Here is a 21,830-nt window from a genome sequence, read left to right on the forward strand (position 1 = left end):
CGGGACTCTCTGTCTGCCTTGTCAGTTATTCTCCGCTTCTCATTAAAAAAACGTTTTCGTTTCGTCTTCGCCTCTTTAACCTGTGTCTCCTCCTGGGATGTTTTCTCTGCAGACCTCTTAACCCCTGCGATGTAACGCCACATTGTGTTTTCTGGCTCTCTCCTCGTCCTCGAAAGTGTCTGCGTGAATTAGCAGACTCGCAAGACAAGCATTCCTATACTCTGCCTCTGATTGGCTAACCAACGATGGCAACAAGTACTAGCCAATCAGAGGCAGAGTAGGGCGGGTCATAGGGGGGAAAATAAGGCAGATTCGCGATTCAGTACGTCACAAATTGCTACTTTTCTTTACCCGCCACCGTGGCTGGTAGGTTGAGCAAATTCACCCGCCAAGACGCAAATCCACCCGCATTTGGCGTGTAGCGGGTGCTAATTTCCATCCCTGGAGCACACCCTCCGGTCCCCTTTTTTGAATATGGAAACCACCACCCCAGTCTGCCACTCCACAGGTACTGTCCCCGACCTCCACGCGACACTGAAGAGGCATGTCAACCAAGACAGCCCAACAATGTCCAGAGTCTTCAGCATCTCAGGGCGAATCTCATCCACACCCGGCACCTTGCCACTGAGGAGCTTTTTAACTACCTCAGAAACCTCTGCCAGGGATCTGGCTGGGGCTTCCCCTGAGTCTTAAGACTCTACATCCTCAGTGGAGTTAGTCAGGTTCAGGAGCTCCTCAAAGTGGTTTTTCCACCGCTCAACAACATCCCCAGTCCGGGTCAACAGTTCCCCTCCCTGGCTGAATACAGCCTGAGTCAAGCCCTGCTTCCCCTTCCTGAGTCGCCAGATGGTTTGCCAGAACTTCCTTGAGGCCAACCAAAAGTCCTCCTCAATAGCCTCACCGAACTGCTCCCACACTCAAGTTTTTGCTTTCATGACCGCCGAAGCGGCAGCCCTTCTGGCCTCCCGGTACATGTCTGCTGCTTCAGGAGACCCCTGGGTCAACCAAGTTTGAAAGGCCTCCTTCTTCAACCTGATGGCTTCCCTCACCACCAGTGTCCACCAGTGGGTTCTTGGGTTGCCGCCTCAACAGGCACCGATGACCTTTTGACCACCGCTCCTGCGGTGGCAAGTAGCACAAGGCCATATAACCAGGACATAACGTCAGTAGAAGATAAACTTGTATATGCCCAAAAGTATGATAAGTGACATTCCATCATGTAAGTGTAACCATTATTACGCAGAAAACAGTAGTAGCAGTAGTAGTAGCATGTCAAGACAACCATTAGACTGTCAAAGGGCGATGACTGAAGACATCCTAACGTCATCCTTGCATCGACAGAGAGGCTGCTGCTCCGCCAACATGTCCTGATCAACAAGGACCCTGATTAACAGCAGGACATTGACTGACGCAAGTAGATTGTTCACTAGATTTGTAAATGGTATAAAAACAGGGAGCTTTTGTCTGATTTTCAGTCACTTTGCAGACCTGACTCAGACGTTGTTGATTCATCAATAAAAGTCTTATTTTGAAGGATCCTCGTCTCATTTACTTTTTTTTTGCAATTTCTCTGTATCACTGGCCACCACAGTAGTAATGAGCTGAAGTGAAGAGTCAGGGAGCTAGTGTGACATCAGTCGCACCGTTGAAAGTTGAAACACAAAACCGCTATTCCTCTCTTTACTCGTTTTTCATCACTGCTTCTCTTTTCTTCCTCTCTTTGGATTTTTCTGCCCAACTGTAGGGTGACATTATGTTACCTCCGGCTCAGTCGGGCGTCCCTACAGAAACAATTAGCTGTGTCTGCAGGTGGGAAGCTGGATGTGGGTATGTGTCCTGGTCGCTGTACTAGTGCCTCCTCTGGTCGGTCGGGGCACCTGTTCGGGGGGGAGGGGGAAATGGGGGAATAGTGTGATCCTCCCAAGCACTACGTCCCCCTGGCAAAACTCCTCACTGTCAGGTGAAAAGAAGCAGAGGAGGCATGTGGTAGCCTGCAGCCCTCCCCCGATCGACAGGGTGGGTGGAGCGGCAACCGGGACGGCTCATAAGAGTGGAGTAATTGGCCAGGTACAACTGGAGAGAAAAAGGGGTGGAAATATAGGGGGGAAAACGTTTGTCAATTTGTTTTTTTCCCTTTTTTTTCCCCCAATTGTATCCGGCCAATTACCACATTCTTCTGAGCTGTCCCGGTCGCCGCTCCACCCCCTCTGCCAATCCGGGGAGGGCTGCAGGCTACCACATTCCTCCTCCGATACATGTGGAGTCACCAGCCGCTTCTTTTAACCTGACAGCGAGGCGTTTCGTTAGGGGGACGCAGAGCGTGGGAGGATCAGGCCATTCCCCCCAGTCCCCCAACCGACCAGAGGAGGTGCCAGTGGAGTGGCCAGGACACATACCCACATCCGGGTTCCCACTCGCAGACATAGGGACGCCCAACCGAGCTGGACGTAACATGGGGATTCGAACCGGTGATCCCCGTGTTGGTAGGCAACGGAATAGATCACTATGCTACCTGGACGCCTAGTTTCAGTCAAATTTGACCAGGTTTGTCTCTGAATTGGTCCAACTTAGATCTGATATATTTAGATAGGTTCATCTTAATGTGGAATCATTGTCAAGATGAGTTATAGCCCCTTTATGCAGGATTATTCCAAGTTTATATATGATTACAGCTCCTTGGTGTATCAGGAAAATTAGCAAACCACAGGAAAGTGTCTAAAAGTATTTTATGATAATCCCTCTCTCTCTCCCTCCTGGTCTAGCTCAGGCCCTGCAGGGTTGCACAGTGTAGTTTGTTTACCAAGTGTTTTTGTTTACAGTTGATGCTGTGCGTGTGTGTGTGTGTGTGTGTGTGTGTGTGTGTGTGTGTGCGGGGGCGTCAGCCAGATGTTGAAATAACCTTGATCTCACCACTCCAGTTTTGTCTTATCTCCATCGCCTAAAGCAGCTACAAAGTGATGCTATTAAGATACATTTGGTTTGGTAAATAGTTTTTTATCAGAAGTCAGTTTCAGCCTCCTAACAAGTCGTGTTGAGGGGAGGAGATAAGGTCTATTAACTGTTGGGGAAATGTGGAATATGTTGACGTAAAAGGTGGTTTCGGTTTCTGTTTCGAAGTAGCAGGGGGGGAAATGGAAATGTATTCCCAAGTGCTAAGTGAAACCGTGGCCTTTGCTGCAATACAACACACACACACACACATACTAGGTACCATTATTTTTCTAGTGATTTGTCTCTGCATGGTGAATATGTAAAATATCACACAGTGTTTGCCATATATAAGAAAACAGCTAAGGAGAAATCACTGGGATTGTTTTTGTGCAGCTGAACGATGCAGATGAATCCAGAATGAATGCAGATGAACAGGCATGGGTGCAAGTCCATGAATACTGGGATGGCACCCAGCACATAACCTGTGCCCCCGTCCATAGTGGTTGTGTCAGGAAGAGCATCTGATGTAAAATTTTGCCAAATCATTATGTGGATTGACAAGACCATACCGGATCGGTCAAGGCTCCATACCGGATTGGTCAAGGCCCAGGTTAACAACGGCCGCCATTGGTGCTGTGCCCTCACAGGGTACTGATGGAAACTGTCCAATCCACTGTGGCGACCCCTGAAAAACAGGGAATAACCCAAAAGAAGAAGTTTATGTGCAGATGACATTTCTGGGAAAACGTACTAGCAACACAGGAAAGCTACATTCTTGTAAGGGTAATTCTCAATAATGAGTGCGCTCATACCACTAGATGCCTCTCTCTCCGACATCTGCTTTGAGTTAGCAATTGACACCTGTAGTGCTAATGGGGTTTCAACAATAGACATGACATACAGTTATTGTAATGCCAACATGTGATTGGCTGCTGACACATGCTGTCAGGTTTTCTTTGCTGAAAAATTGGAACATGGCAGCTTTGGTCAAATTCCGCCAGTGTTTCACTGTCCCACTCAGCACCTTTTGTATCTCCTTCCATCCTGGACCATGAATCCCTCCTTCAATGCTCTTCCGAATGAATGATCCTCACTTTTTCACCTGAAAAGGTTTTCCGGTGGAGTTTTTCCTCATCTGATATTGTAACTGTGACTGGGGGCTGTGTAAATACGCTTGGGATTGATTTCTCCAGTAACGTGGTGTGTGAACACACTGGAAGAGGCTTTAAGAGGGACAGTGAAGTGAAGATGGTAGCTGTCATGTGGTTGTATATTGGTGGTATAACATTGCAGTCTTTTTCCTTTTCTTTTTAATCTGCTAGTGAGCTATTAATCGTGGCACCTTACTATTACATGTCCCCTTAAACGCGTAAGATTTTACGACTGCTAAAACATTTATATGGATTATTAGAACATCCAGTGTCAGCTCTTGACAGTGTTAAGAGCTCATAAAAAAACTGAGGCTTTAACAGCTATAACAAATTAAAACATTGTCTCAAAGAGAGAAAGTATGAGTTTAAAGATTATGGCATCAATTTTAGTAATGTCCCACTGGGCCAACTGATCTGCTTTGAAGAGGTGTACCTCATCAGTGGAATGGCTGATGTCAGTCCTCCATGACATAGAACTAAATTCGCTCTGTAACCTACCTTTGATGCTTACCACACTCTATATATATTCAATCTTCTGGCCTCGTTATTTCACTTCCACCCTTGTTCTTCTCCATATCTTTCTAATCCTATGATCCTGCTCCCTCCCAACCCTCTTCTATTCCTCATTCTCCCTTTTGACTTGATTTTCATCTCTGATTTTGTCTTGTTTCTTTGTTTTGTCTTTTTCTTTCCCTCTTTCCATCTATCTTTTTTTTTCCTCTCTTCCTTTACTCCTGCTTCAGAAACTCTTTCACTGCCAAACTATTGATGTCACCTTGCCATGACCTGGTGTATTTCTCTCCGTCATGCCCTCTGGCCATCCATTGCCAAGACCTTTTTGTGTCTACGAAGCCATTCTGTTTGTTCATCTCTATTTATCTGTTCAACCTCTACCTCTCTCTCATTCTTTATCCATCAGGTGGACACCATAGTGACTCTGGGTGGTCTGGCGGGCAGGTTAGACCAGACCATGGCATCGGTTGAGACCCTCTACCACTCTCTGTCCATCACACAGCTCCCCCTGCTGATCATACAGGGGACCAGCCTGGCTCACCTACTTAGACCTGTGAGTAGGAGATATGGATTCTCATTTTGCCATTACACTGAGCATATATTCACCAAGAAGCTGTCAGAGAAAACTCCATCATGCAGTTGCGCATCTGTGTATTTGTGCTACCGAGCCTGCTGATGATTTATTTCTCCAAAACTGCAAAGCAGACATGAGTAGCACTGTTCTGAGTTAACACTTGTTTCCCTAAACTAACTTGGCACCGCATCATTCCTTTGACACAAAAGACAGAAATAATTAGAAGGGACAATTTTCTGTTCTCGAGGTGAAGCAACATCAGGACAGTACAAAGCAGATGCATGCAAAATTTGAATTAAGTTAGCTTACTATATTGTTTAGCGTTTATATTTATTAACACTGTGTTTGCAGGCTGCACCATTGCGTCATTAGCCCCCTAAAAATCTTAAATAACCTGCGAGAAACTGATGCATAAATGGGCTCAACTGACCCCCTCCCACAACAGCCAGGGACAAAAATGAAAACCTTCCAGTAAATGTAGGCTCCTGAATAATATGCTAAATATATAGGGGAGTGTTTTTTACTGGTTTAGACACATGTGGATGCTGTCAAACATCAACTAGTCTCGTATCCTGATGAAAATATCCCTTTGTGTTGGTCTATACATGGTCAGCACTCCACTGATTTTAATGATAATTCACTCATGGAAATCTGCCCCCCCCCCGTGAGTTTTATTACCAAACAATTTTTGACCCTGAAGACCAACTGCCATCGAAACATTGTAAATAAAACTAACAGTGGAGCAGATACATATTTGAGGATACCTATTAAAATCAATGAAAGCTTGGTTTTCTTACACCAGAGATGCTGTTGCTATTTAATAGGACTATCTGAAGTGGTTTATTTTGACTGTTTTCTATAGGAATTTGCAAGAGCAAATGCAGCAGGCACATCTGTAGCCATATTTCCTGAGCTACAAGTTGCACTGTTGTTGCGATGAAAAAAACATATAAGTCGCTTTGGTGTATAAGTCGCATTTATATGGTAGTGATGAGTGGGTCAGGGTTTTTTAATACCCACACCCGTCTGACCCATTATGAGAGCCAATCCGCACTGCCTGACCCACTAAAATATGCCTTAATTAACCGGCCGAACCTGACCCGCAAACCTCCAAATTTAGCCTTGGCTAGCAAAGTCAGTAGTGCTGCAATATTTCATTTTTGGGCTGTTTGCCCAACATATTGCACTGATTGCAAGGCATAGCCTGTTGTATCTCAGCCTAATGGTGTCTGGGTCTAGGCTACGAAATAAACAGATAAATTGCTCCAAACGATGTTCTTTATTGGTGAATAGCAGCAAAAACAGTAACCCTTCATTAAAGACATGAACTCTGTCTCTCTTTCTTTCTCTCTCGCTCACACACACACACACACACACACACACACACACATACACAAGCCTCTTCTTTCTGCTTTCTGGCCAAAAAAATAGTTTTGGCAGTGTAAACAAAAGCTACAGATACCACTTGAGGAAAAAACGTGTAGGTGAAGCCTCAACAGTCTAAAACACACATGCATTGATCAGAACCACAATCACAAATTGATGATAAAGCTGTATGCACGCATGTGTATGTGTGTGTGTGTTTGAGAGAGTGACAGAGAGAGAGAGAGAGAGAGAGAGAGGGGGGGGGCAAGAGAAGGACTAATAATGCACAGTCTAGCCTATTGTACACAATGTTTCTGTAAGTTATTCATAACTTACTCGGCATGCTGCTTTGTCACTTTTTGACCCACCTGCCCAAACTCGTGGTATTTTCTAGTAAATTTACCTGAACCTGCCTGACCCGAGCATCGCTATGGTACAGTATTTTCAGCTGAGTCACAAGCTTAAACAGTGCCATCAAGTGGTCTTATTTCAAATGCTGTATATTCGTCCCACAAAATTATTGTATAAGTCACTTTGGAATATAAGTCGCAGGACCAGCCAAACGAGTAAAAAAAACAGTGACTTATACTCGGTATGTATTGGGTGACGAAATGAAGCAGTGCTTCCGCTTGCTGCTAGCTTAAAGGGAAAATTCACCAATTTTCAACCTTATCTCTGTCAATCTGCAACAGGGACAGCACATGAAAAACATCTTTAGTAGTCGCTGATCATTTCTGTATTACTGGAACGGCACTGAAGCTGAGGGGGTTTTTTTCTGTCCATCAAGTGACGTATTGTGAAATCAGTTGGCGGCTGGAAAAACTAAACAGCCTAGCAGGGTTTCTAATACTCTATCTACTCCAAACACACTGTTCAAAACGCGCATCCTCATTCGCTCGACTAAGCTACGTTTCCGATGGTGGAAATTGCGTCACACAAGATTAGCACAGAGGATTTAATGGATAACAATACAAAGGCTCAGCTGCAGTGCATTCTGGTATGGATAGATGCTGTAGGGAAGACTTTAAGTAGGACAACACTGAATCCTCCATCAATATAGTACACAGTGAGGAATGTTTGGGTTTTTTTTGTTGTTGTTTTTTTTTTCTTCCTTTAATTGACTGCATTACTCATCGGTACTGATTGCACATACACAAAACCATCTGAAATGTCCCTTTAAGTTACACTTGCACTCTGACTAAAGGGTAGGCAAACATCAGGTTGACTTTAGGTTAACCAAAATGCTTCATAAAATAGATATATTTAAGTGCATGTGATGTAATTGATAGTATATAGATAGATTTTACCAACAAATAAAAGGTGGCAGGTTACTATTTTTATTCAGTTTTATCTACCGTGAAATTCCACGCAACTCCTGTGGGTGCTGGATAAAGAAGTAATAGATTACATGAAAAAATGCCTGATAAAGGCTTGTTTGTTCACCAGCGGGACTACCTGTAAGTTGAATGGTAGATCTGTCAGGGCAGTTTTTCAAAGCTTTATAATTTAAAAAGTATAAATTTTATTGCTTAACAAAGAGATAGCAGCTTAATAGGTGTGTGGAAGTTTGACTGGCACATTTGGTAGGAGCACTTAAGTTCGAAAGGCATTAACAATGATATAAATAATAAAAATTAATTAATGTGTTGTTACAGTAATTGAAGATTACTTAATGTAGGAACTAGTGTGATTTTTTTCAGTAAAAGTTCAAATTTACTTCCTTGATACTTCCATTTTTTTTATTGACGGCATAAAAAAGCATAGGGGTCAAATCTTCTAAATGAATCTTGAACCAAACACTAATATATGGACAATAAAATCAGACCAGCTGGCAGTGTATATTAGCCATATCACACATATATAGAGCTCTTCCACTCGCCCCCAATCGCTCTAATTTTTCTTTGTCTCAATCGAGCAGAATGCTAAATAGCTTCTAAATAGCTTCTTCTTTGTACCGATTGGCTAGACAGAGGGACCGAGCTGGGAGGGATGTGCTACAGGTCAGGGCGATCAAGGCTAGAGATGGAGATGTGCTGACAAGCGAGGAGAGTGCATCGAGAAGGTGGAAGGAGTATTTTGAGGGGCTGATGGATGAAGAAAATGACAGAGAGAGAAGGTTGGATGATGTGGGGATAGTGAATCAGGAAGTGCGGTGGATTAGCAAGGAGGAAGTGAGGGCAGCTATGAAGAGGATGAAGAGTGGAAAAGCAGTTGGCCCAGATGACATACCTGTGGAGGCATGGAGGTGTTTAGAAGAGATAGCAGTTGAGTTTTTAACTAGATTGTTTAACACAATCTTAGAAATTGAGAGGATGCCTGAGGAGTGGAGAAAAAGCACACTGGTACTGATTTTCAAGAATAAGGGTGATGTGCAGACCTGTAGCAACTACAGAGGTACAAAGTTGATCAGCCACAGCAGGCAGATATGGGAAAAGAGTAGTGGAAGCTCAGTTAAGAGGAGAGATGATGATTAGCGAGCAGCAGTATGGTTTCCTGCCACGAAAAAGCACCACAGTTGTGGTTTGCTTTGAAAATCTTGATGGGGAAGTATAGAGAAGGAAGTTACATTCAGAAGGAGTTATATTGCATCTTTGTGGATTTAGAGAAACCATACGACGGGGTGTTGAGAGAGGAGGTGTGGTATTGTATGAGGAAGTCGGGAGTTGCAGAGAAGTATGTAGGAGTGGTGCAGGATATGTATGAGGGCAGTGTGACAGTGGTGAGGAGTGCGGTTGGAATTACAGATGGGTTCAAGGTGGAGGTGGGATTACATCAAGGATCGGCTCTGAGCCCTTTCTTGTTTGCGATGGTGATGGACAGGTTGACGGACAAGATCAGGCAGGAGTCTCTGTGGACTATGATGTTCGCGGATGACATTGTTATCTGTAGTGAGAGTAGGGTGCAGGTTGAGAGCCTGGAGAGGTGGAGGTACACACTGGAGAGAAGAGAAATGAAAGTCAGTAGGAGCAAGATGGAATACCTATGCGTGAATGAGAGGGAGGACAGTGGAATGATCAGGATGCAAGGAGTGGAGGTGACGAAGGCATATGAGTTTAAATACTTGGGGTCAACTGTCCAAAGTAACGAAGGGGGGGTGGAAGAGAGGTGAAGAAGAGAGTACAGGCAGGGTGGAGTGGGTGGAGAAGAGTGTCAGGAGTGATTTGCGACAGAAGGGTACCAGCTATGTTATATGGTTTGGAGACAGTGGCACTGACGAAAACACAGGAGGTGGAGCTGGAGGTGGCAGAGTTGAAGATGCTAAGATTTTCGTTGGGAGTCATGAAGAAGGACAGGAGTAGGAACGAGTATATTACAGGGACAGCTCAGGTTGAATGGTTTGGAGACAAAGCAAGAGAGGCAAGGTTGAGATGGTTTGGACATATATGTGGAGAACAGATGCTGGGTATATTGGGAGAAGGATGCTGAAGATGGAGCTGCCAGAAAAGAGGAAGGCCAAAGAGGAGGTTTATGGATGTGTTGAGAGAGGACATGCAGGTGGCTGGTGTGACAGAGCAAGATGCAGAGAACCGGAAGAGATGGAAATGGATGATCCGCTGTGGCGACCTCTAACGGGAGCAGCCAAAAGTAGTAATAGTAGCTAAATAGCTTCTACCCACAAGCAGTCGGGATCATTAACAAACTGTGTTCCCCCCTACGGTTATGTCCCCCGACCTACCCTATAACCCCCCCCCCAATCAATGCTGTGCTGGTCACTTGTTGAAAGACACCAGCTGTCAACATTGAACTAAAATTGCAATTGAACTGTGTTGCACTTTAATGGACCGTGTTGTTAACTGCTTGTGCTTTTTTGTTTTGTTCTCTCTGTTTTTACGTTTTTAGTGATGTCGTTTTTAGGAAGATTTGGATATATATATTTTTTTTTTTTTATCTTTTCTGTTGCACTGCTGTGGGCTGGGAGAAACTGCATTTCGTTTTTTGTTTTGTTCTTTTATTATGTACGCAGGTACATAAAGGGAAAGGATAATAAACTAAATCTTGAATCCTGTCTGTATCTGTGTTTGGTAATCACTTCAATGACACACACACACACACAAACACACACACACAGTCGTGTCTCACTATCCTTGTGCGGACCCCTCGTTGACTACATTCATTTCGTAGCTCTTAACCCTAACCTTACCCACACAAACTACATGCCTAACTCTAACCCTTACCCTAGCCTTAACCTAACCCTAATTCTAACCGTAAACCTAAAACCAACTCCCAACCCTAAAATAGACCCGTCCTGTCAGATTTTGCTATCCTTGTGCAGACCAACAAGGATAGCTAAACATGTACACACACACACACACACACACACACACACACACACACACACACACACATACACACACACACACCTCACTCTTATGTTGCCCCAATTTGTGGTTGTCCATGAAAGAGGGTCTCTTTTGATGCTCTGAAATTGTTTTTCCCTCATTGTCTGGCTCTCTCTGGCCCTCCTCAGTTGATTGAGTTTACAAGTGGGTTGAGCAACCATCATGTGAGACAGAGACCACTCTCCTCTGTTTATTTCCTTCTGTATGAGAGCCGCAGCACAAACATCTTACTGTCACCTCCTGATGGCACGTTGTAATGTGTTAAGTAAATCGCTCTTTCTCTTCCTTATTCTCTCTCTCCCTCGTTCTCTCTCTCTCTCTCTCCTTCTTTCTCTCTCTCTCTCTCTGCCCCTCTCTCTCCGTTTCTCTCATATTGTCATTATTCCAAAGGCGCGTTGTCATTTGCTGCTTCATACCTCGACACCTTCAATTAATCTTACTTCAGCGAGGGTAAATTAAGCTCGTTTGTCAGCACGGCTCCGATTCGTCGACGACTGATGAACGCAGACGTCCGTACACGAAGGTGACTGTAACCTTCTGAAAGCCCAACACTATTTGTTTAGGTTACATCTGTAATTGAAGTGTTTACAACTTACATGGTGTATTCTCACCGCCCGTTTTTCCACACCATCACGGTTCTGCTATGTGCTCCGATTTCGGATGAAGCGATACATGTGCAGCTTCCATAGAAACACGCAGATGTGCTAGTTTGCCATCTAATTTTGTAATGACATGGGAATGTTCAACGTCACATGAAGGTATACATGTTGGAAAAGCGCTAACCCGCTTAAAATGACATTCTTATGGATGATGAAGTTGAATACATTAGTCATCTGAAATCTATAGATGGAGCTGGTTGGTTTACATGTATGCAGTGTTTGGCCACTGTGTTGGTCTTGTTTTTGCTCGTACCTGCCAGATGTGCCGGTAAAGCCTTGTGGTGCTTTCACTGCGGAAAAGAAGAAAAAAAGATGTGTGCTTCCTGCTTGCTTGGGGCAGTGCAGAAAACTGTCAGTATTTTATCGGATCATGGGTGGGGTACTTAAATAGACTCAGCCCTAGGGTAGGACGGTATGAAAATGTCATGTCATGGTTATTGTGACCACAGATATCAGTTTTCGGTATTATCATGGTATTGTTAAAATGTTTAAAAAGTGCTAATAAAGGGCGTCCGGGTGGCATAGCGGTCTATTCCATTGCCTACCAACATGAGGATCGCCTGTTCGAATCCCCGTGTTACCTCCAGCTTAGTCGGGCGTCCCTACAGACACAATTAGCCGTGTCTGCGGGTGGGAAGCCGGATGTGGGTATGTGTCCTGGTCGCTGCACTAGCACCTCCTCTGGTCGGTCGGGGCGCCTGTTCAGGGGGGAGGGGGAACTGGGGGGGAATAGCATGATCCTCCCACGTGGTACGTCCCCCTGGTGAAACGCCTCACTGTCAGGTGAAAAGAAGCGGCCTGCGACTCCACATGTATCGGAGGAGGCATGTGGTAGTCTGCAGCCCTCCCCAGATCAGCAGAGGGGGTGGAGCAGCAACCGGGACGGCTCGGATGAGTGGGGTAATTGGCCAGATACAACTGAGGAGAAAAATGGGAGGGGGGGGTACTAATAAACACTGAAATCATTTCACCAAAGGTATTATTCTGAAACATACAAACATTCTGATTTAACCTCTGGCTAACACTATAAACCATAAATAAACAAAATAATTAAAGTATCAGAAGCATTATGCTATTTTTTATAAACATTCTAACCTCTGTAAACATTTGAAATGTAAGTAGTAAAAGAACAACAGCCATACATAAATCCAATCAGCATATATGTTCACAAAAAACACATGTAAGTAAATAAAATGTGCATGTAAGGAGACAACCATATAGAAATGAACCAAATGTTCATATAAGGACAACACAACCTTATGTAACCAAAGCCAATATGCATGTAATATTAATACAGCCATATGTAAACAAAGCAATTGTTCTTTGAGAACACCACAGCCATAAGTAAAGAAATCAAATGTGCAGGTATAGTTATAAAAAGACCATACTGCACGGGTGGATCACATGCAGTACGACAACGCACATGCAGTTGATGTGTTTACTAGTCTAGAGCACATCGTATTTAAAGTGTCTGTTTAAATATATTGACAAACTATCATCAAGTTAGACAGAAAACCATGTCATTTCCCCATTCTGAAGTCCTCACGTGCATGAAGTAACATTAAAAGTTAACTTACCTTGCACTTGCTGTAAGGTGAAGGGTGATGTTCGTGGAGATGGGTACACATGTTGGAAACGTTCGCCCCCTTTGCAGCACCTTTCTTCTTGCATGTTCGGCAGATGGGGTAATCTGAGCTTCCCATCAGAATTTTCAAAATAACCAAAATACACCCAGACTTCAGACTTTATCCTTTTAGATGGGTGAAAAGTCTGAGCAGCACTATCACCTCCTGCAGCCATCGTTTTGGAAAAAGCTAGCTAGTCAGTGTAGCGCGTTCAGCTAGCAACATGGCACGCAGCACCTGCGTGGTTACATAAATTATGTTGAAGTGATAATAAAACCGCAGTGAATTAGATCATGAAAATTTGACATGGTGTGAAAACTGCCAGGAATTTTATCACGATATATTGAAAAAAGATTGTCTGAGATGGACTGGCGACCTGTCCAGGGTGTTTCCCCACCTTCCGCCCTGTGACTGCTGGGATACACACCAGCATCTCGTGACCCTACTTAGGATAAGCAGCTTGGAAAATGGGATGGGATGGAATATTGAATAAAACGGTAACCGTCCCATCCGTACTCAGCGCCTGGTTAGTCTTGAGTTTCATCGTGACACGGGTGGGTTTTTAATGAGTTTACTGTAGACGCCAAAGAAGTTCAAATCTACTCAGTTTTGGTACATGGTTCAGAAACATTTTTACCCCTCTATGCTTCCTCTTTCTTGTTATCTTTAAATGACTAAATTTTATGGATCTTGTTGGGGTCAGGCCAAATTTAGTCAAACCCTTGTACCGATTCCTGACATGATCCGAGAAGCCCTGCCATCTACAGCGGGGAAGACAACGCAGAAAGCTGCGTCAGCCCAATAACTGCCATAAATCATTCTGTGAACATGCACGCTGGAGGTTGAATCTGTACGCTTGTTTACATGGTACCCTTTGGAGGAGTGAAACTTGTCAGAGCAAGAGCTGATTTAAATGATAAAGTGTGTCACCTGAAGTATTTTGACTCGCTGCAACTTCTACTCCGCCTGAGAGAGTACGCAGAAAGGTGACATTCATATATAAAATAAAATAAATATATACATGAGGTGGAAAGTGACCTCTGGTGTGCTGCGCCGTACTGAAAATGAATAATCTTGTAGGTTGTAAATGCAAGAGAGAAAGAGAACACATTCATGGGTCTTCAGCTTTGTTTCTATAAAAAGACTTTGAGAGGACACACTTTTTGAAAAAAATAAAAAAGGACAGATTTTTTTTATCCATTGTAATTTCAGACATTAAAGTTAAAATCGTGTGGGGGGGGGTCCTCATCTGTTGAGACCTGATACTGCACTTTCGAGGATTTTTTTTTAAATTATTAATCAAATTTTAAACTTCTCTGTCAGTCTATTAATTTTCATTGGCGATGACCTCCAGGTAACATTGTTAGAAAAATGTTGGAATGAAATCCCCCATTTACACATTGTATTCGTTAAAATGAGATATTTTAATTTTTCTCATGCAAATTGGCCATGACCTGAGTGTATGTGTAAAAATATTGTGGATACTGGTATACCATCTTTGGCAAAACCCAAGCCCAGTTTGTTTTTGTTTTTTTAAATTGGGTGACAAGTCTACTGGCAATGCATCTGTGGATTTTATTCGATGTGTTTGCATTAATGAAGACCTGTTTGTTTTTTTTATATACCAGCTTCTAGTCCTGCTCAGTCTGGGCACTCACCCGTGAGAAGCCATAGAATTGACCTGAGAGCGGCGTCTGGGTGGCGTGGCAGTCTGTTTCATTGCCTACCAACAGAGGGATCGCCGGTTCAAATCCCCATGTTACCTCCGGCTTGGTCGGGCGTCCCTACAGACACAATTGGCCATGTCTGCGGGTGGGAAACTGGATGTGGGTATGTGTCCTGGTCGCTGCACTAGCGCGTCCTCTAGTCGGCTAGGGCGCCTGTTCAGTGGGGAGGGGGAACTGGGGGAAATAACGTGATCCTCCCACGCGCTATGTCCCCCAGGCAAAACGCCCCACTGTCAGGTGAAAAGAAGCGGCTGGTGACTCCACATGTATCGGTGAAAGCATGTGGTAGTCTGCAGCCCTCCCCAGATCAGCAGAGGGGGTGGAGCAGCGACCAGGAGGGCTTGGAAGAGTGGGGTAATTCGCCAAGTACAACTGGAAAAAAAGGGGGAAAATAAAAAAAAAATTGACTTGAGAGCCTCTTTTGTTCAGTGATGGTGGACAGTGATCATTGGCTTGTCCATCCATCCATCTATCCATCCATTATCTTAACCGCTTATCTTGCTCTCAGGGATGCTGGAGCCTATTCCAGCAGTCATTGGGCGGCAGGCAGGGAGACACCCTGGACAGGCCATCACAGGGCGGGCACACACACACACACACACAGTCACACCGAGGGACAATTTAGTACGGCTGATTCACCTGACCTACATGTCTTTGGACTGTGGGAGGAAACTGGAGCCCCCGGAGGAAACCCACACAGACACGGGAGAACATGCAAACTCCACACAGGATGACTTGGGATGACCCACCAAGTTTGGACTACCCCGGGGCTTGAACCCCGGACCTTCTTGCTGTGAGGCGACCACGCTAACCACTGCACCACCGTGCCGCCTTGTTGGCTTATAATGGTTCATAACTGGGTTGAAGTTTGAACATCTGAAAGGAACTTTCCGGTGTTATCTGACATACATCCAACAGTATTTTGTTGAAAGTATGCAACAGCCCTTAGACTAAATTGTGCATATGTTGTGTCTGTCATTTATATTTCAACATTTTTCATTTGAAAGCCAGCAGCCACAAACTACATTTTTTAACAATCACACACCTGCACGCTAACATGCCGAGACTGTACATATAAATAGAGAAAAGGCTTAAGGGTATTTTCATTGCAATATTTTCTCACCTTTAACAGTTTGAAACTTTCTCCCCCTCTGGCTTTGCAGCTGCAGGCAGAGGAATAAGTTCTTCAAATATGTCACTCACACCTTTAGGCTTCCAACTGTTAATTAAATGTATTTCTGTCTGTGTGTGTGCGTGCATGTGTGCGTGCACGCGTGTGTGTGTATGTGTGTGCGTGTGTGTGTGTGTTCTTGCATGAACTATTTTTATTTCTTTTTTATGAATTTGCTGATTAAACCCACCCAGCTTCTACCTGTGATAGATTCGTTTTGTCCCTGTCTTCTCACAATATCCATCTCTGTATTTACTGAAAGATATTAGCTGTCGATCAATTGCATCACATGTGAGGCATCCTCGAGTTCGATGTTTTTCCTGCCTTAAAAGCTAGTCTTTATAAGTGGTGTGTTAAGATGTCAAAGTGTTTTGTAGTTTTTCCAGTACGCCACGAAAAGGTGAAATTTGCTGTTTTGTTCAGGAAAATCGACATCCAGAGTAAAAGCAGTTTGTTGCACATCACCTTGCATGTCACTCTTGATATTTTGTCTGCTGACCTTTTTTTTTATCATCTGTGTCTCCATGTCCTTGTTTTTCAAACGGGATAACATGGCATTTTGAATTCTAGCATGTTATTTTCTCCACAGAGGGCCCCACAACTGTCAGCATCTGTCATGTGGGGGCATAAGGCTTGTCAGCATTATTAGTTTTCCGTCTTGAAATATAAAAGTACTGCAAGCCCCGCCTCGCTTCCAACTTCACTGACTTGAGGAATTTCTAACTATGCTAACCACTGGTTTTGCAATTAACCAAAGGTACCATTGTTCTTCCTTGTGAGAATCTTTAAGAAAAATTTATTAAAATTCAAGAGGCAAGGTATCCCCTTTAATAATGGGTGGAAACTGAAAATGGGTTGCAGGCCTATTGTTTGTGGGCCTTGATTTGACGAGAGTAATAATTTATTTTATTGAGCTATGCTCCCAGGGCAGCGATGCTAAATTTTCCATTTGAGACCAAAAAATACAAAGCGTCAGGAGGCCTGCTCCAAGTTAATGGCCTTCTTTTAATTGTTTTCTCCTTCTTTTAATCCTTTTCTCTGGGTCTCTTTATCTCCGCCTCCCTCTCTGTCTCCTCAAATACGTATGCTGTGTTTTTGTGTGTGTAGGGCAGCCATACACTCGGGGTGAACACGGGTCTGGAGGGGGAGTGGTGCAGCCTCATCCCAGTCGGGGGGCCCTGTCAGACACACACCACTGGACTCAAATGGAACATTGGTGAGTAGGACTGAGTTGCACACACTTTCCTACACATTCATTTCCTGTGTATACGTACAAATGAAATCTTACACCCACGACATCTAAATCATGTCCAGAGCAACTCAGGGAATGTTTATACCAAATCCAACAAGATGTTTAGAGGACACATGGGGATGTGAAGGTGACCCCAAACTGTTTGATATATGGGCGGCTGGTTATCTTGTAAATAATGTAGGTTGATTCCGTCAGACAGACGGGATCAGTACAGGGCTTTCAGTGTGAGTCCGGAGGCCCTTGGTTTTGGCTGTCCTTTTTCGAACAGGAAAAAGCATGACAGCCATTTGGTGTACTTTCTATAATTCCATCTAAACAGTCAGCTAAACAATGTTTCTGCAAACATTCGAGGCAAGAAATGGGCAGTTTAGTTGCAGAATGTTGGTTCACATTCTGCAGAATGTTGGTTAAGTTTTGTGAGCCAGGCACGCTGCATTAGACATATTTATTATCATAAAGTTGAGGCCAAGTCTACTTTATAAAAATACAAGACCAGTGAACACACCACACTGCTTGCAATTCTGTACCTATCATGCCCTTATGCAGCTCCATCTTCTGCTCCTTGTGGTACTGTATGTATGTATTGAATAGAACATTATTTGGCTATGAACATTCGCCATATTCTATCACCAGAAGCTGTGGTATAAGTGTATTAATGTATGACGCCGATTATGCACAGTCTGTATAAATAGAACCAATAGTTAGCACGTTTTCTATCAAGCGGCTAAAGCCAGACACAGAGAGCTATGCTTCCATAAAAAGACAGTGTTTTGGAAAGACAAGTTGAGAGTTGAGAAGATGGGCATGGAGAGTGAGAGAGAGCTCAGCGGGACAGATTTAGCAGTAAAAAGAAAAAAAAAAGATGATGTCAGTTGTTTGGGCATTTTTAGATAAAATAGACCACAGCAGCCCCGTCAACAGCCCCTTGTCATCAGCCAGCAGCTTTGAGCAAGTATTTTAAAGGACTTACAGTTCTTGCTCCCTGGTCCATTTGTATTGGCTGGGTGTTTTACACTAAACTATATTTAGAGATGGTTAAGTTTTGGTATATGTTCAGTGTAGTTAAGGTTAGTTAGATCTGGGAGAGCTGTTAGCAAAAATGCAAATGGTTTCAGATTTGCCATAGTTTGGTTTCATCCTGCAGACATCTGTTTTAACACCTAACTGGGCATTATGCGAACGAGCTAACAAGTGAACGTCAGATTGTTTCAGTTTTTCCCAATGAAGATGTCCTGACCTGCTCCGTGCGTCAGCGAACAGGCGAGCGATGTGTCGCTTGTTAGAAATGACTCGCCCTGGCTCTATTCTTGCGAAGTTTCGTGCACGTGCTCCACCTTCAAACTATTTTTATTGGTCAAAATCAACACTGACTTCTTGACGTTTCCGTTTCCCCTCCAGTCAGAAGTAACACCAGCCATTGAAATTAAGGAAATTAAATGACCAAGGAAATGACTAAAACCTAAGAAAATTATGTTAGTTATGAATAAATAACTTAGACACTCATCTGCAGAGGGCGAAATCTCAAGCGGCAGCGGCAAAAAAAAACAACCTCTCATCCCCTACTTGCGCTGCGGCATTGCTCGTGGTATAACTGGACGATTTTCACACACCATCCACTAGTTAGCTCGCTTGCTGTATGTTAGGAAGAACTGTAATGCAGCATCCTGATCTCTGCATATGATTAATGATTTTAACATCAAATTAAATACAAAATAACTAACAAAACTGTGAATATTTTAGTTACTATCACACTTTTAGGTTTCATTAAAGTTCGTATTTAAATATTTTTTTGAAACTGCTCAATATTTTTTCATTCCCCATTAAATTGTTTTTATTCAACAAATTAATTGACAGTTCGTTCAATTAAGCACAGCTTCCATTACCTAAATAAATGGGGACTGTTTTCACTCTGTATACATACAAAATAAGTAAAGGAGTAAAATAACAGGATCTTATAACAGCACTTATATGAACATACAGGTCAACTATACTATGCAGCGTTTTCCCTGGATTTCTTTGAGACAAAGGTGGCACAGGCTGCAGAATGTGTGGTATGTGTGGTGTACACAGTTTGTGCATGCACCTTTAGAGTGACAGACGAACGTGTCCATACGAATTTAACAAAAAGACGAAAAATAATGGTTGTGACAATTGACAGTGTTTATTTTGGCACAGAAATCAACATAAAACTAAAAAAAAGTCAGTTGGAGATTGTGCAATCTTTCTGTGCACATTTCGCTCTCTCTCTCTCTCTCTCTCTCTCTCTCTCTCTCTCTCTCTCTCTATATATATATATATATATATATATATATATATATATATATATATATATATATATTTACATATATAAACGAGATCCTTCCAGTCAAGTGTGTCTTGAGGTAGTCCATCCACAGCCACCCTGCAGCAAACATCTAAGTGGACATGTTTGAGTAGGTGTAAAAAAATGCAAATATTAATGAGCTTCGCTAAGATCATGCAAAATGTGCTGAGCACAAATGTAAATTCTGGAATGTAGTTTTTGAAAGATATGGAAGATGAGAGAGAGAGAAAATAGAAACAAACACAAAGGGCCAGAATCGTCAATTTTGGCTAGGCCAGAGAAAAATTAGAATAACCAGTAGTTGGGCATCTGAAGTGCCAAAAAAAAGCAGACCCGAGGAACTGGGTGGAAAGAAAACTGAACTGTAAGTTTGTTGGAAGCATAGCCTCTAGGTACAGTCAAACATCAGAGCCTTTGGACAGAAAATATTTTGAGAAGACCCCAGGGCAAACAGTGGAGACTTGAGGTTCAGCGCGTGATGTGTTGACTATTAAAGGCTCAAGACATCTTCTCTATGCTAACATTTTTCAAACAGGATAGTATGAAATATTTAAACCAAAAAAAAAGAAAGAAACTGACAATTTGGACAGCGTTTTAATTAGAATCTCTTGCTAAATTGTAAATTCCATGGTGGAAATGAATTAAACCCATGATAACTCCGGGAATAATGGAATCAAACTTACAAGATGTTCATATCCCATGTGCAGTACAGGGTATGGGTGTTCTTTCGTTGGTTTATCATCCTGGACGTGTATTCCACCCACCTTGGGAGTGGTAAAGAATAATAAGAATGAGTAGCAAATACCACATAACTCACAAAATATTGCCACCCAAATCTTCTTGATATCAGACAGTGATATGAAATGGAATAATAACACTTCATTCCAAATGAGTAACAAAAGGATATTACGCTTTTGTAAAGTTTGTCAATTTTCTAAATTAACTAGGCTAATTGATGAGAAACTTTGACATAAAATGTAGACATTATTGGCTGCCTGCCAAATAAGTTTTCCATGGTTTAAAAAAAAAATCCCTGCTACTAAACACAGGGCTGCCAGACACCATTGTACATGTTCTGTTTATGATGCCGAGCGAATAGTGTTTACTTTGTGGTCATTAGGTTGCCCTAGTTAGAGCAACTAAATTTATATTTCACAATATTGCCATAGCTAGTAGATCAAGTTAATTTATTCTGTGCAACCCTGCAGCCCCTAGACGTCTTATTAGCCCACTTACGTTAGCTAGCTAAGCAGTCTTAATTAAGCTGACGTTAATTGTTTCACCATGTTAGGCTAGGCAGCTGCATGCTAGTCATTGTGAAATGCGTAGAGATTGTCCATTGTTAACCAAAATCAGCCGTGCTGTTGTTACTGGGAACAAAGTCCTTTCTGTTCATATTCTTTATCCACTTCCGGCGAATCTCTTGGTCCTCTGCACGCCCAGGGAATCTGTGTAAAAAGTATGGTCTCACACTGCAAAAACAGATTTTCAAGAAAGAAAAAATGCCTTATTTCTAGGAAATTAATCTATTTTTTTTGTCCCAAAAAGAAAAATAATCTTGTTAAGCATTTTTTGCCTAAGAAAAGCAACCTTGTTTTTAGATATTTTGTCTTTGTCTCACTAAGATTTGCAGCTAATTTTGAGCTGCTAGAAACAAGCTCTAATGGTGCACTGCATCAGAGGAACCAGATTTCTTCTCCTTATTTTAAGAATTAAGCCATCTGTGCTTTCTCAATTTAAGAACCTAGTGAAATAACGCCAAAACAAACCTGTTTGTATTGATATTTTTATTCATTGTCATCGCACAGGAAAAGAAGAGTCCATCTTTTGCAATACATCACATGAGGATTTGTGTAGCCCAGTCACATGTCGAAAGGGGCAGGGGCACTCTTCATGAAGTAAAAGCTTGTGTGTTCCCCATTCAGTTTTTTTCCAAAGTTGAAGCGTCGGTGTCAAAAAAAAAAAGCTTTGCGTTTTTGCTGGAATTTTCAGCAAAGGCGGCGTGGCAGCCAGTAAAACAAAGGCAGCCCACCTTTGAGTTAGATAGGCAGGGAAAACCCTGCATAGTAACCATCCAATGAAAATAAAACTGATGCTACCTCGAGGTATAAGGCTTATTCTCTTAAACAACTCCTTTTACCACCCAGAGTAACCTTGAACATTTTGACTCTGGAAAGAGAAAGGCATGCGCTCTTTGCC

General features: G+C 42.9%; 1 protein-coding gene across 1 annotated transcript in view; it reads left to right on the plus strand.

Moving 5' to 3' along the window:
- The window catches only part of tpk1 (thiamin pyrophosphokinase 1), a 188,536-nt gene that overhangs the window by 98,964 nt on the left and 67,742 nt on the right, over nucleotides 1-21,830 (plus strand). Inside the window, exon 8 of the mRNA XM_056299627.1 lies at nucleotides 17,164-17,272. Coding sequence (XP_056155602.1) covers nucleotides 17,164-17,272 — 109 coding nt within the window. The remainder of the gene's footprint in view (nucleotides 1-17,163; nucleotides 17,273-21,830) is intronic.

The sequence above is a fragment of the Lampris incognitus genome, chromosome 19 (genome assembly GCF_029633865.1).
Source record: "Lampris incognitus isolate fLamInc1 chromosome 19, fLamInc1.hap2, whole genome shotgun sequence".
In the NCBI taxonomy this organism is placed as follows: Eukaryota; Metazoa; Chordata; class Actinopteri; order Lampriformes; family Lampridae; genus Lampris; species Lampris incognitus.